Below are 13,125 nucleotides of genomic sequence, written 5' to 3'. Positions count from 1 at the left end.
TTCAATCCAACTTATTCTCTAAGCAAATCGTCTCTCTCTCTCTCTCTCATCCTTTAGCTGCAGCGACACCCATATAATTATTAGAAACAATGTTTTTTTACAGGGCTTGAAGTTGCAATGGATGGGCTGTAAAGGGTACAAATGGAAATGGGTTCAAGCTCTCTGGCTGAGTTGGGAGGCTCATAGTCTGCTTCTCCACCCATCTCGGACTCCATATACGAAGTGAGGTATTTGATTTCATTTTTATTTATTTTTCTTTTATGATCCTTAGTGGATTTCGCTTCCTCTTGCTCGGGCTCTGGAATTTGTTTGGTTGTTAATTATTTGGTGTAATGTTGTGTGCCTGCATATATAGATGGCTATTTGGAGCCATGCTTTGATTTTAAATAACATTTGCTCAGTTTTGCGCAATTTTCCTTTATACTTGGAGATTCTTGTTTGTTCTACATGTTTTCAGTGAGATGAAATTTTGGATTTTTTTGGATTAATCGACTATCCGGTTTTAGCGTCAAGAGTGATGCAGATCAATCAATACTTCGCTTCCAGTATAGTCTGGGTGAGGAATTTGCATGGTCGAGTAGCGAGGAGTCCGTGACAAAAGGATCTACCCCATAAGCGAGGACTCAAGTGTCGTGGTGCACGGTCGTGGGCGAGGGCTCAAGGGCATGGCCGTAGGCGAAGGCTCAAGGGCATGGCCGTAGGCGAGGGGACCACTGGCCGTGGTGCATGGTCGGAGTGAGGTAACCTCTAGCCGTGGTGCCTGGGTGGTCTTCTAGTGGGCGAGGGGAGACCTTGGCCGTGATTTGGCCGAGGAGTCCAATGCACATTTTGTGCACTAGATGCGTGGCCCGTTGCTTGTTGCGTGTCGGGGTGCAATGGTGGCTTTCAGGAGGAACAAACCACGCCGGCGGTCCACATGGTGGCCGCCGCCACCCTTACTGTGCCACGGTGGGACTGAGTCTCGGAGTCTCGGCCATATGTAGACCCGTGTCCATGGCTGGCCCAGAGAGGATCTTCGCCAGAGGGAGCTGGTCGGGGACCACTCCAGGAACATCAGACGACGCCGAAGATCAGATTGGTTGCTGCCGACGAGCCTATGCAGCTCGTGACGTACCGTGCTCCTGCGAGTACTCGGCGTGCCTCTGCGCCACTTTTCAGGATTGTGAGGGACAAAATCGAAATAAAAGTAAAGCAAAAGGAGGGATAGAAAGGTAAACATGCAACAAAACAAAAGGACAACGAAGGAAAAACAAAATTGTCGAGAAGCCACTTTTCAAGATTGTGAGGGATAAAAAAGTAAAAACGGAATAAAAGTAAGAGTGGGCTACAATGCCGCCCTACTCTTACTGCTAGGCGTGCCGTTCAGTAGTTTTGGTTTTTTTTTTATATTTTTTTTAATATATTTAAATATTTTTAAAAAATAAAAAAATACACCAATACATTTAAAATCACTTCGTTAACTATTAAGTAAAAAAAAAAAAAATTTGACCAACGGTCAAATTGAGTGGTCATAATAGGGCGGCATAGTAGATTTTCTCTAAAAGTAAAGCAAAAAGGGAAATCAAACTAAATAGGAGGCCAAAAAAGTAAAACAACGAGCAAATAAAAGAAAATAGAGGGATAAAAAAGGGATATGTGAAAAATGCAGGGACAAAACGGAAAAAAAATGTGAGACAAAAACATACTGTTCCTTTTGAAATAGACGCTTTTATATTTAAGAAGATATAGATATCGATATCTATGCAGGCTAATCTTTTTTGGCATACCTTTATTTAGTTAGAGAAAATTTTCTTGTCAGCCGGTTCCTATTTCTTACGCAACACACCCACGCGGCAAGTCGGGCTCACTCATTAAAAGTAAAATAAAAACACTAACCGGCTGTCCTCTCCTGGTCCCTAAGCTCCCTCTCTCCGTGCCCGAAGGTCCCCTCTTCTCTGTCTTCATCCTCCCCCCTCTTCTTTGTCGTCATCCATTATTGCTGATGTGATTCTATGTTGTATAGGATTGTTTATAATTTGGCCTGGCTTTTATCCAACTTAATTAGTAAAATTTCCTTTCTTTCATTCTCAAAGTGTATATTTGTAGGCCCAGTTTGATAGCTATGTTTTGGAGCTTTTCTATAAAATAATAAATACTTGGGAGAACAAAAGCAACAGTGACGTTATCTCTATTTTGAAATATCTTGCCGATTGCCGAATATCTTGACCCTACAGTACTTGCTAATAATTTATTCACGAAATTGTATGTCTTCCTTGGTAGAAGGTTTATTAAGTTCTTTATCTGAACTTAAAATTTCAAGCAAGAGATGGAGGATTAAGTGTATTTAGAGTATTTCAAAGAAAAAGAAGTGTACAGAAATAATATTTTCAGTTTTAAGACATGTAATTTTATTTAAAAAAAGTAAATAAATTTAAAATTTATATAAAAGAATTATTTTTTTAATGATAGATTCATGTACTTTTTAAAAAAAAATATGTGAAATTTATATACTCTAATACTGTAGCTTACGATATTATGCAAATATTTATTTATTTATTTAGAATCACTGAAATTCGGCACTTTTTCAAAAAGACTGGACACAACACTGTAATGACTAAGATAAGATGAGATGAGATGATATGCTTTTAGATGAAAGTTAAATAAAATATTATTAGAATATTATTTTTTAATGTTATTATTATTTTGAGATTTAAAAAAATTAAATTATTTATTATATTTTGTGTGAAAATTTAAAAAAAAATCTTGCTAGATATAAGTGATTTGACACACAAAAATACATATTAACGATTTTTTTTATTAAAAACAAAATTTGAGAAAAAAATAATTTATTATCATATAAAAATAATTTTCGTCATCAATTCGTAGGATTGACGTGGAATTTGATAAACCACTCCTTTGCTAAGAGATTTTTTTTTTGAAGATTGAGCCTTACATGTCAGCATCTGTATCCAATCGGAGCCTGAATTCTATAAACAACGCATTACTTCCATATCACAACTGCGTTTCACGGTTTTGCCTTGCAGAGAGCCCTCAAATTCCGAGCTTAATCAACGGAAAAGAAAACCCCCCCCCCCCCCCCCCCCATGGCTATCCAGACACAGGCCAAGATTCCGGTTCTCGATTTCTCCAACGAGAACCTCAAGCCTGGTACAGCCTTATGGTCCTCGCTGCGCGAGCAAGTTTGCAGCGCACTCGAAGAGCACGGTTACTTTGTAGCAGAACTCGGCAATAAGTTCCCTTGGAGCTTCACGACACAATGTTTGATGCAGTACGAGAGCTGTTTGATTTCCCCACAGAAACCAAGCAGAAAGCAATATATGAAAAGCCCTATCATGGCTATTCTTCTATTGCTGATCTTCACGAACGCATGATGATTGACAACGCAATCTCTCCGGAAGAAACTCAGAGGGTGACCAGTATCTTCTGGCCCGACGGAAACGATCGTTTCCGGTAATCAGAATCATAATCTAATCTCATCTGTCCATTTCTTTTTCTTTTCATGATTTATGATGCACTCTTGTTGCTTGAGGAAATAACTAAATCCCAGAACTTTTGTTTTGGCTAGTGAGAGTGCTGATTCATACGTGAGGCTGATGGAGGAATTGGATCAAATGGTGACGAGAATGCTGTTCGAAAACTATGGCGTGGAGAAATACTATGACTCTCACATGGATTTAACCACACACAGTCTCGGATTTCTAAAATACAAAGAACGTGATATTGATCATGATCATGATGATCAGAAGACAGGGTGGTCGAGGACCGAAGGCCTTCCAAGCCATGCGGACAAGCACTTCACCTCCATACTTCATCAAAATCGTGTAAAGGGTCTGGAGATAAAAACAAATGATGGCGAATGGATTTGTTTCGATCCATCGCCTACATCCTTTATATTCTTGGCAGCCGAGTCACTCCAGGTGGGTTTACGGCAGATACTAATGGTTTTTATCGAGAATAATATTGCTTACAGTCGTAAAATGCGTAAGTACCGTATAGTCACTTTGCTAGAAAATAGTTATTTTTTTTTTTCATGTAAATCCCGTATCTATTTACTTTTTTCAAAATAATTACATGACGCTTGCACACTTAAGATTGCAACTATCATTTTTCTTTTCTTAATTAACTATGTAACTCTTATGCATATTTCTCTCTCTCTGATAATAATACATGAGTACTCCCAGGAAATATCAAAAGAATTAGGACTTGTTTAGCTACAAATTTTTTCATTATTTTTTTTTAAAACCAAATAAAAAAAATACTATTTTAACTTTTGATTCAATCATTATTTAATTATTAGTATGAAAATTATAACAACTTTTACAAATTCCGAATGTAAAGTTAATGATCTTAATACTTATATTGAAACAACTTTTCAATTTTACTTGTCCACTTTCACAAACGCCATCACAAAAATTATGTTGAAAAATTTATTCAAATTTAATGAAGTATTTGGGCCCTAAAGTGTTTGAAAAAGAAGGTAACTAGCTACTACACACGAAATATATATATATATAGGTGGTGTGATCAATTTAAGGCCTTGTTTATTTTTATAACTTCTCTCAATTCATATCATCTAATGATCATTACGATTTTTTATAATTTTTACACAAAATAAAATAAACAATTTAATTTTTTCAAATCTTAAAATAAAAATAATATTAAAAAAATATTATTCAATTTGCATTTTTACTCATCTGCAAAAACAAACGAGGCATAAGTCTTTTGGACATGGTAATTGCTCTGAAATCGTAATCGATCATTTAAATAAGTGGAATCAATAGTAATTACTTGACCATCAATGCAAGGTACGTAGGTATGGAGCAATGACAGGATTCAAGCTTGCTTCCATCGAGTTATGATGACTGAAAACGAAACGAGGCACTCACTTGGGTTGTTTGCATTTAATGATGGGGTTATCAGTGTGCCGGAAGAATTGGTTGATGAAGAACACCCTTTGCGATACAAACCCTTAAATTTGATTGACTTTTTAAAAGCACAGGCCGTTCATGCTACAGCACTTCCAGTGAAAGCCTTTTGTGGTGTTTGAAGCACTGATCTTTCTGTTCAAAGAAACTCAGCTCAAGTACGTACGTACTGGAGGGTACCTCAATGCTTATGTGCGTGTGTTTTGCACTATGAGATAGATCATGGTTTAAGTCGATTGGTGGTTTTTCCTTTCTGATCATGTATTTACAAGTGTCTCTCTGTGTGTCTTTATTATATATTTCACAGATCTTATGTCTTTTTCAATCGAATGTTATCAATAACTTGATGATCACTCGTATTTATTTACTCATCCAATTGCTAATTTATTTATGATGAATGATATTTATAGTCTTAGGGTGTGCAAGTATTATGCACTTAATTTTAAAAAAAGTTAATAAGAAAAAGAGTAAATTAGCGCATACTATCCAAAGATCTAAAAGTTTCACCTCAGGGACTCCGCACATTGGGAAAACTCTCTAGCGACGGCCACTAGTTACAAAGCTCCATAAAGGTATCGAGAGATCACAGTAAGGTGTGAAGCAATTACCATCTAGAATTTGACATCTACATGAAAAAATTATTTTTTAACGGTGAATTCTATTTTTTTAAATGAGTGTCCATGATTTACAAACCCTAAGGCTGTACATATACAATTATTCTTTATTTATTTTTAGCAACTTTTCTGAACATCCAAATTTTCTTTTAATTTTAGCTTCCAAACCAATATTCTCAAAGTTGGATGCGCGCATGAGAAAAATATGTCCAGACACAAAACATCCTAAAATCAATAAAGAGTCAGCACTCTTTGTGAGATTATATACATCGAAGAGTTAGCACACTCATATCCGGGACATGAGTGTGACGCCAAACTACTGTATTCCCCACACATCGATCGAACTTGTTGGGCAAGTGAATGGGAAGGCTCGTTTCGTTTGCTTTCAACGCGAATCATCTCATCATGTCATGATGTGTTTTAAAGGATCGATATTGGCGATACTGATCTAACATTGATCTACTTTTCAAATTATAAACATATTCGATCTGCCCGTATATATACATCTGATTCATGTTCAAGAAGCCACTTTTGTATTGTCAAAATCAAAATATTATTCCAAATGTTTAGTCTGAATAATAATGTCATTTAATTTAATAGAGGTCCCCCACCTTGGCAGCAATTACGTACCAGCTTCCCAAAAGAAAAAGTAAGCCGAATTTGATAAATTAATGATCAGTTATTGTTGATCTAGAAGGCCAGAGTTCATGATTAATAAATCAGAAAAAGGAGAGAAATTACAAACTAAGACCTAAAACGTACTCATTCAGTTGCAATCTACGCTGGCTTTGGTCTCCAAAACCTTAAAATCGCATTGAATAATCGGCGGCCTCCTCGATTCACCTCCACAAGGCCGGAGCTGAGCACCTACCCCTCTGCATGCCACACTCTTCCCCCTTACATTTGTTTTTCATTATTTTTGTTGTTGTTTTTTAATTACTTATTGTTTTATATTTTTTTTATTTTTCCGTAATAATTTTCCTTTAAGGCAAAGTTTTAGATACAGAATTAAATTAATAATACATAGCACTTGGTTCTTCTACAACTTTCTTTTAAATGAAGGATGGTTATGAATAGTATTATCACATTAGTATTTAATGTGTTAAGGTTGTGTTTCGCACACATTCGGGCCAAATCCCGACAACTCAGGTCTTTGAAAACAGACATTGCACAAGGTAGAAAAGACTATGGCCTAGGAGTTAGGTAATATCCGATGCCAAAGTTAATAAATATTCTTAGAGGGTAGCAAACAAGTAAAAGAGTCTAGAATCAATGAGTCATTCTCGTACCTAGGATTTGCAATTTATACTACAGGCCTGAGGAGCAGATGGTGCCTGCTACCATGAAGTTCGTATCCCTCGTACTATTCCTTGTGTTAGAGTCTTTAAATGCGGTGTGGCTCTTCGATGACGTCATTAATGTGGCGTGTTGTCCAGGTGGTGGAGCTATAATGTGACGTGGTTATCTGACCTCCTTCTCTCAGTCTGTCTCCCTTTTGGTCTGTTCATCCCCTTTTTGTCAGTAGATAAAGGGCTCCCTGTATATCATGTCTGTTGTGCGAAAAGACACTTGAGGACTGGACACTACTCGAGAGGGCCTCGGATTGACGAGTCACATCCTTCGCAGCACCATCCCTCCTGCAAGTTGTGTACATAGGAGCTTTCCCGTGGGTTGGGTTAGAGGCTCGTTTCTCCAAGTCGGTTTTTTTTTTCCTTTTACGTGCCTCTTGGGCTTAGTGGGGAAAACCTCCTTACAGTTATCCAGCTAATTTTCACCGAAGGAATATGGTGGAATTTTCTTCATGATCTGATCCCGCCTTACTACCATGGTCGGGGTCCTTATTATGTTATTCTGAGGTCTGGGAGGCTTCTGCTGATTGGCTTTTCTGGTAGTGTTTCTATCTTCCTTGATGGGTTCACATTTTCATAACATCTTTTCAAGTTCATTAATGAAAGGGTGTCAGGTGGCTTTTCATGCTTGCGTCGCTTCGTAAACCACATTCCTAGAATCCGAAATGGTGAGTACCCTTGTTGCCACGGTGCATGAGAGTCTAACTGTCACCCTCTACTTATAAAACATGGGAAAGGGACTTAGTTTCCGTCCACTACGTTGTGATTGTCCCGCTATTTTAGTTTTCTCGATTTTTCTTATCTCTGACCAATCTTCTTTGCTACCTCGTGCACTGGCAGTGATGGCCTCTGAAAATTTTGTTCAACCCAACGTTTTTGGCGGGGGCTTCGTTGATACTGGGCCATTGTTTTTGGGTAGCAGATGTCGCTCGACTACCACCAAACCAACGCTGGCCTTCTCAGCCCTCACCTACCAAGTATCAGAATCTACTTCCTTCGAAATTCTTGGCCCTGATGAGGGCGCCGTCGACGTAAAGGTTCATTCCACTAGGGTGGCCCTATACCCTTCCATGTTTGCATGTGGCTTGAGATTGTCATTCCCTCTCCCTATTCGTGACCTTCTAGACCGCCTTGGCTTGGCCCCTTCCCAACTGCACCCGAATGCCCAGAGATTGTTGATGTGCTGCAGCATTATCTGGCGGCAGGTTTTGCTGGAATCCTTCCTGGATGACACGGACCTTACCGGTCATGAGTTCCTTCTTACCCATAGGGTGCTATGGCAAAAGTGGAATATATGCAGTTTCAAAGCAGCCCACGCTCTAGTCACCCTGGAGCCGCAGTACCGCAAAGTGGAAGACTGGTCTCCCAAATTCTTCTTCGTGTCTGGCCACGGATGAGAGTTTCTGGTAGGCCAGGTGAACCACCGAGAGTTTTCAATACGGACAGACTAGGGAAAAGTCCTAGAAGATAAGGTTGTGCGTCTAACAACCACCTTTTATGAAGTGCGACGTATTGCAATTTTACGAGAATGGGTGCAGAACAATCTTGTCAACGTTTTATCCAAAATCTCCCTTTCTGATGAGAGTTTGAGGAGCTCTCTGCCTCCCCTGGGACACCTTCACATTGATGATAGGCCGGTTGTCGCACGACCCTAAGTTGCTCCACTTCGAAAGCGTTCTTTGGACCTTCCTCAGTCATACAAGGGGAAGAAAATCTACCGGGAAAGTGTTCAGGCCGAGGATATTGGCCTCTTCCCGGGATCCGAGACCCCTTATCGTGGGGATTAGCTACCTTAGAGGCCAGCCATCCCATTACTGTGGCGATTCCATGCGCCGGTTACAGCGGGCGAACTAGCGAGCATTCTTCCTACGGCGCCTTTATTGGTGGCCGCTATGGAGACGCCTGAGGGCGAGGTCGAGATGGACGTTCTCCTCCAGAGTATTTTCACGTCCAATACTCCTGACAAGGGACAACATTCTTCTTCATGGATCTCTCCTCCTTCCTTGTCTCTTTCAGCCGTCAGGAGTCATTTTCTTGAGACCGCTAATGAGGGGGTGGTGGCTACTTCTAGTAACCGTATGGAGGTAGAGGGTCATGCAATCCTCGGGGGTTCGAAGAGTCTTGCTGATGTTTCTCCTATCCAAGTCGCACCTCCATAGAGGGCTAGTTCCTTTCTGCATATCTCCGCCGATGATAGTCGGAGGAGTCCAGTCTTTGTCCAGGTTGAGTTTCCCGAGGGTCGTGGTTCCAATGGTGATACAGTCAGTGAGGGTCCACACGATGACCCACTCACCCAGGCTGAGTATTCAGCAGGGGGCTCCCTTCCAGATGCCGCAACTGGCCCTCATCCAGGGGGTTTGAGTGGGGATCCGCCTACTCCCCTTGAAGTCTCTACGGGATTGCCTAAATTCGGAGGCCTTGCAGAATCTCTTCCTTATTTGTCCCAGTTGGCCATGGAGGGGGGTCAAGAGAAGGCCATCGGTCGGGTCATTGAGTACTTGTCTGGTTTTTTCCAGGAGGTTTGACCATTTCTTTCTTTCCCACCTTTTCCTCTTCCCTATTTTTTTTAGTTTTTCTTTTTCTCGTCATGGTACTTCCCAGCTTGCAGCTTTTATCATCGATGATCAGGAGGCAGCCGTTCAGAAGAACTTGGATCGTGCTCGCAGTGAAAGAGAGGAAAGGGAACTGCTGAAGTGCTATCTGGAGAGGACGCGACTTGACCTGTCGGACGAGCAGAAAAGAATGAGGAAGCTAGAGCGTCACCGGCGAAAACACAAGCAGAAGTGGAAAGAGGAGAAAACCCAATTGGAGCGGCTCAACCAAAGTCTTCAAGACGACTTATCCAGAGAGCGGGAGGAGAAAAAGCAGTTGGAGCAGTTGAAGCAAAGTCTTCAGGACGTCACCCTTTCCCTAGGCGTGGTGATGTGGGGTCGTTGAAGGGCGTAGATCAATGTGGGCATTCCTTTTAGAGAGTCCAGAGATGTGTTCAAGATCTTTTACCAAGTAGCTTCAGAGGCTTGTGCTTGCCAATATTCCCACCAACAAGACAGCCTTTCTAATCGTGACCTAGGAAGGAAAGAGATGCATGATGCTTTTCCTGGTCCGATTGTTCCTGTGCCAATAGTTGTGGAGCTGGTCAATCCTACTTCTACTGCCGCTAAGATTGGTGTCCCCGACGCCGAAATTTAAAGCTTTCATTGTTTCGTTATACTTTTTTTTCTTTGGCGCACATATGTATCTGCACTTTGTTGCCCAATGACTTGTATAAATATATACTGACTAGTGCACATATCTTGTTCTTTATGTCTTGTCTTTGCCTCTTCTTCTTCTTTTAGGGTGGCCGGCCTGGAGAATCATGGTGAAGAGGTCCGTAGGGCTCCCACCCACCCCACTGGCCGGTCACATTGCACTTGCTTATTCTTTTTGGACTGTCGCTCTCGGAGCTAGGCTATCGCTTTTAATTGTACTGTACTTTGTTATTTGGATGGTCATGCCCGATTGAGTTTTCAAAGATTATTGGCCCACCCCACTGGCATCCGGTTTAGCTTTTTTGACCCCGCTAGCCGCTTAGCCTTTTGTTCGTATCTTTAATACTGGTTTCCTCCTTCCGCATTTCTTACTGCGCTTTGTGTGAGTTTCTAGATTCTGAGAGTGATCGCAGACTGCTAGGCTGATCTGCCCTGTCAACTATTTGGCGCCCCTCCCCGACAGATGTTTCATCCCTTAGGCAGTCATGGGGGCCATCGGGTCAAGTATTGGTTGAGGCCCAGTGGGCTTTAAGCAATGGGCACAAATTCGTTGCAGTTACCCCGCCAATTCTTCCCAGTCAGGTTCGAGAGGAATTCTTCTCATTTCTTTTGACCCCATGTCCTGCCAAGTTCCCAGCAACGCTGAGTGATCGCTCGCATTTCGCATACGTGGCAACACAACGTTAGTTACGCTTCCGCATTGAATGGTACCCCTTCGACTTCTGCATCATGGCTCCTTTTTTCACAGCCATTAATTCTGCACATCGTATAAGTAGATATGCTCTACAACAGTTGCTATAATCAAGGAATTCTAGTCCTTTGGGGGGACATGTGGTGATGCGTGGAATTATGGTGCCTCGGGAGGCCAAACGTCAATCACGTCAATATAAGGATCCTCCTCCACGTTAAGAAACCCATTATACTCACTCTGTCTTTTCTATTTTATTATGTGACTCTTGCTCTGCTGCTTTGAGTTCTCAGTTCCTTTGTTTTCCTTCATTTTTCTTCTAAAGTTCCTTTGCATTTTCTTCTATCTTTCATGGCTCCGACAAAATCTTCACACCATAATGGGCAACGGGTTTTCTAGCGGCACTCAGGCTGCTATTGGCTATGGCAGCCTGGGCACCACAGGGTGGAACCGCCAATCCCCCATTGTTAGGGTCCCAGATCTTTTGTTCTCGTTCTTGCCTTTTTGCTTATTGTGCCTCACTCGTTCTCACCCTTTTACTTATGGGGCTCGACTTCGAAGCCATTCTCCACAGCTTGTTGCTCGCATGTAGCATAATTTGATCGGGCTTGGTTGTAGTGGTGAATGACCTTCGTCCAGTAAGCGATTTTTAGATTATCCCTAGCCGTTCTACGGTTTAGGTCTACGGTTAAGCACTCAAACCTGTTTTGTTGAATATAAGCTTCATGGTGTAACTTGTTCTTTGTAGTCTTACGGCTTTATGCGACTTTATGATGTAACTTGCTCTTTGTAGTCCTGCGGCTTTATGATGTAACTTGCTCTTTGTAGTCTTGCGGTTTTATGATGTAACTTGCTCCTTGTAGTCCTTAATAATCAATAAAATAATTTTTTTCGTTGATTGTACCCAGTTGTATGGTTTCCGCACTCTTATTGCGATATCTCTTTCTTCTTCCTTCTTTTTTTTTTTTAAATTTTATCCGACTGTATGATTTTCGCATTCTTCTTGCTATATTTCTTTTTTCTACATTCTTTTGTTCATATCATCGCACGCTTATTGCCCTCCATGTGTGCCATTGTTGCTCTTGCTTGTATTTTTTGTCCCAATATTTGGGGAGTTTACAACCTCGATCGATTTCTTACTTGCTGATGCTTGTGCGACCTTCTTGCTGGACCTTGCTTCCCTTCTAGAGATTATCCTTACTTAGGGCAGTCGTAAGACTAAAACCCGCACTCCATCGGGGAAAGGTCAGGCTACCTCAAATTAGCCCGCCCCTTTTGGTTCCCTATGGAGGTAACTTATTCGGGAGGCCACTAGGGCAGTCCTCTCTTTCGCTATGATGGGAGTTGAGGTAAATTCTTCAGGCCGCCTCAAAGGTAGGACCTGCTCTCCTCTGCGGGAGGGATAAGGCCGCCTTTAGGCCAGCCTTTCCCTGTTGGGTCCCGCAGGGAGGTATGTAGTTCGGACAGTCTGTTACTGGACCCACCCACTCGTTGACATCATAGGGAAAGATAATATTTTAGGTCAGGCTGGCGTTGGACATACTTTTCGCTTATAGTGGAGGTCAAGGTAAGTATTCGAGTCGCCGCAAGGGTCAAACCTGCTCTCTTACACGGGGGACAAGGTAACCTTTTAGGCCTACCTTTCCCCTTGTATCCTGCGGGGAGGTAAGTTATTCAGAAAGTTTGTTATTGTGTCCACTCCCGCCTGTTGACATTGACGAGGAAGGTATAGTTTCTGATTTCAGGTAACTGAAGACTAACCTGCACTCCGTCGTGGGAGGGACAAGGCAACCTTAAGACCTACATTTCCTTGTGGTATCCCGCGGGGAGGTAAGTTCAGATGGTGAGTTGGTTGATCACTCTTCACTGTGATAAGAGTCGAGGTAAGTTGTTCGGGTTGTCGGGGGAGGGGGGGATGACTTGCTCTTCATCGTGGGAGGGGTGGAACAACTTTTGGCCTGATTCCCCCCTTTGGTCCCATAGGAGGTATGTTGTTCGGACAATTTGAAACTAGATCCACTCCCGCTCGTTGATATCACATGAAAGGTAAGTGTTGAGTCAAGTTGGTGCTGCTTCCACTCTTCGTTGTGGCAGAGGTGGGGGTAATTTATTCAGAGGGGCCGTGAGGCCAATCCCGTTCTCATATACGGGAGGGATAAGGTCACCTTGGGGCCGACCTTTCCCTATAATGTCCCATGGGGAGGTGATTTTGGGCAGTTTGTGACTGGACCTGCACCCTCCTATTGACGGTCTCAAGGAAGGTAAGTTTTCATCTTCGGGCTGCCAAAGGTTAATCCGCAC

At 41.9% G+C, this 13,125-nt stretch overlaps 1 protein-coding gene across 1 annotated transcript; it reads left to right on the top strand.

Annotated features, from left to right (window-relative positions):
* Nucleotides 1-2,942: 2,942 nt before the first annotated feature.
* LOC121251396 (2-oxoglutarate-dependent dioxygenase AOP2-like) lies at nt 2,943-5,278 on the top strand. Its single transcript, XM_041150685.1, is given in 4 exon segments — nt 2,943-3,237; nt 3,240-3,450; nt 3,566-3,917; nt 4,814-5,278. Coding segments are annotated over 4 exon segments (951 nt in total). The 5' UTR covers nt 2,943-3,083; the 3' UTR covers nt 5,048-5,278.
* Nucleotides 5,279-13,125: the final 7,847 nt, after the last annotated feature.

The sequence above is a fragment of the Juglans microcarpa x Juglans regia genome, chromosome 1D (genome assembly GCF_004785595.1).
Source record: "Juglans microcarpa x Juglans regia isolate MS1-56 chromosome 1D, Jm3101_v1.0, whole genome shotgun sequence".
Classification (NCBI taxonomy): Eukaryota; Viridiplantae; Streptophyta; class Magnoliopsida; order Fagales; family Juglandaceae; genus Juglans; species Juglans microcarpa x Juglans regia.
The sequence above is the reverse complement of the archived record's forward strand: the minus strand, read 5'-3'. Positions and strand labels throughout refer to the sequence as shown.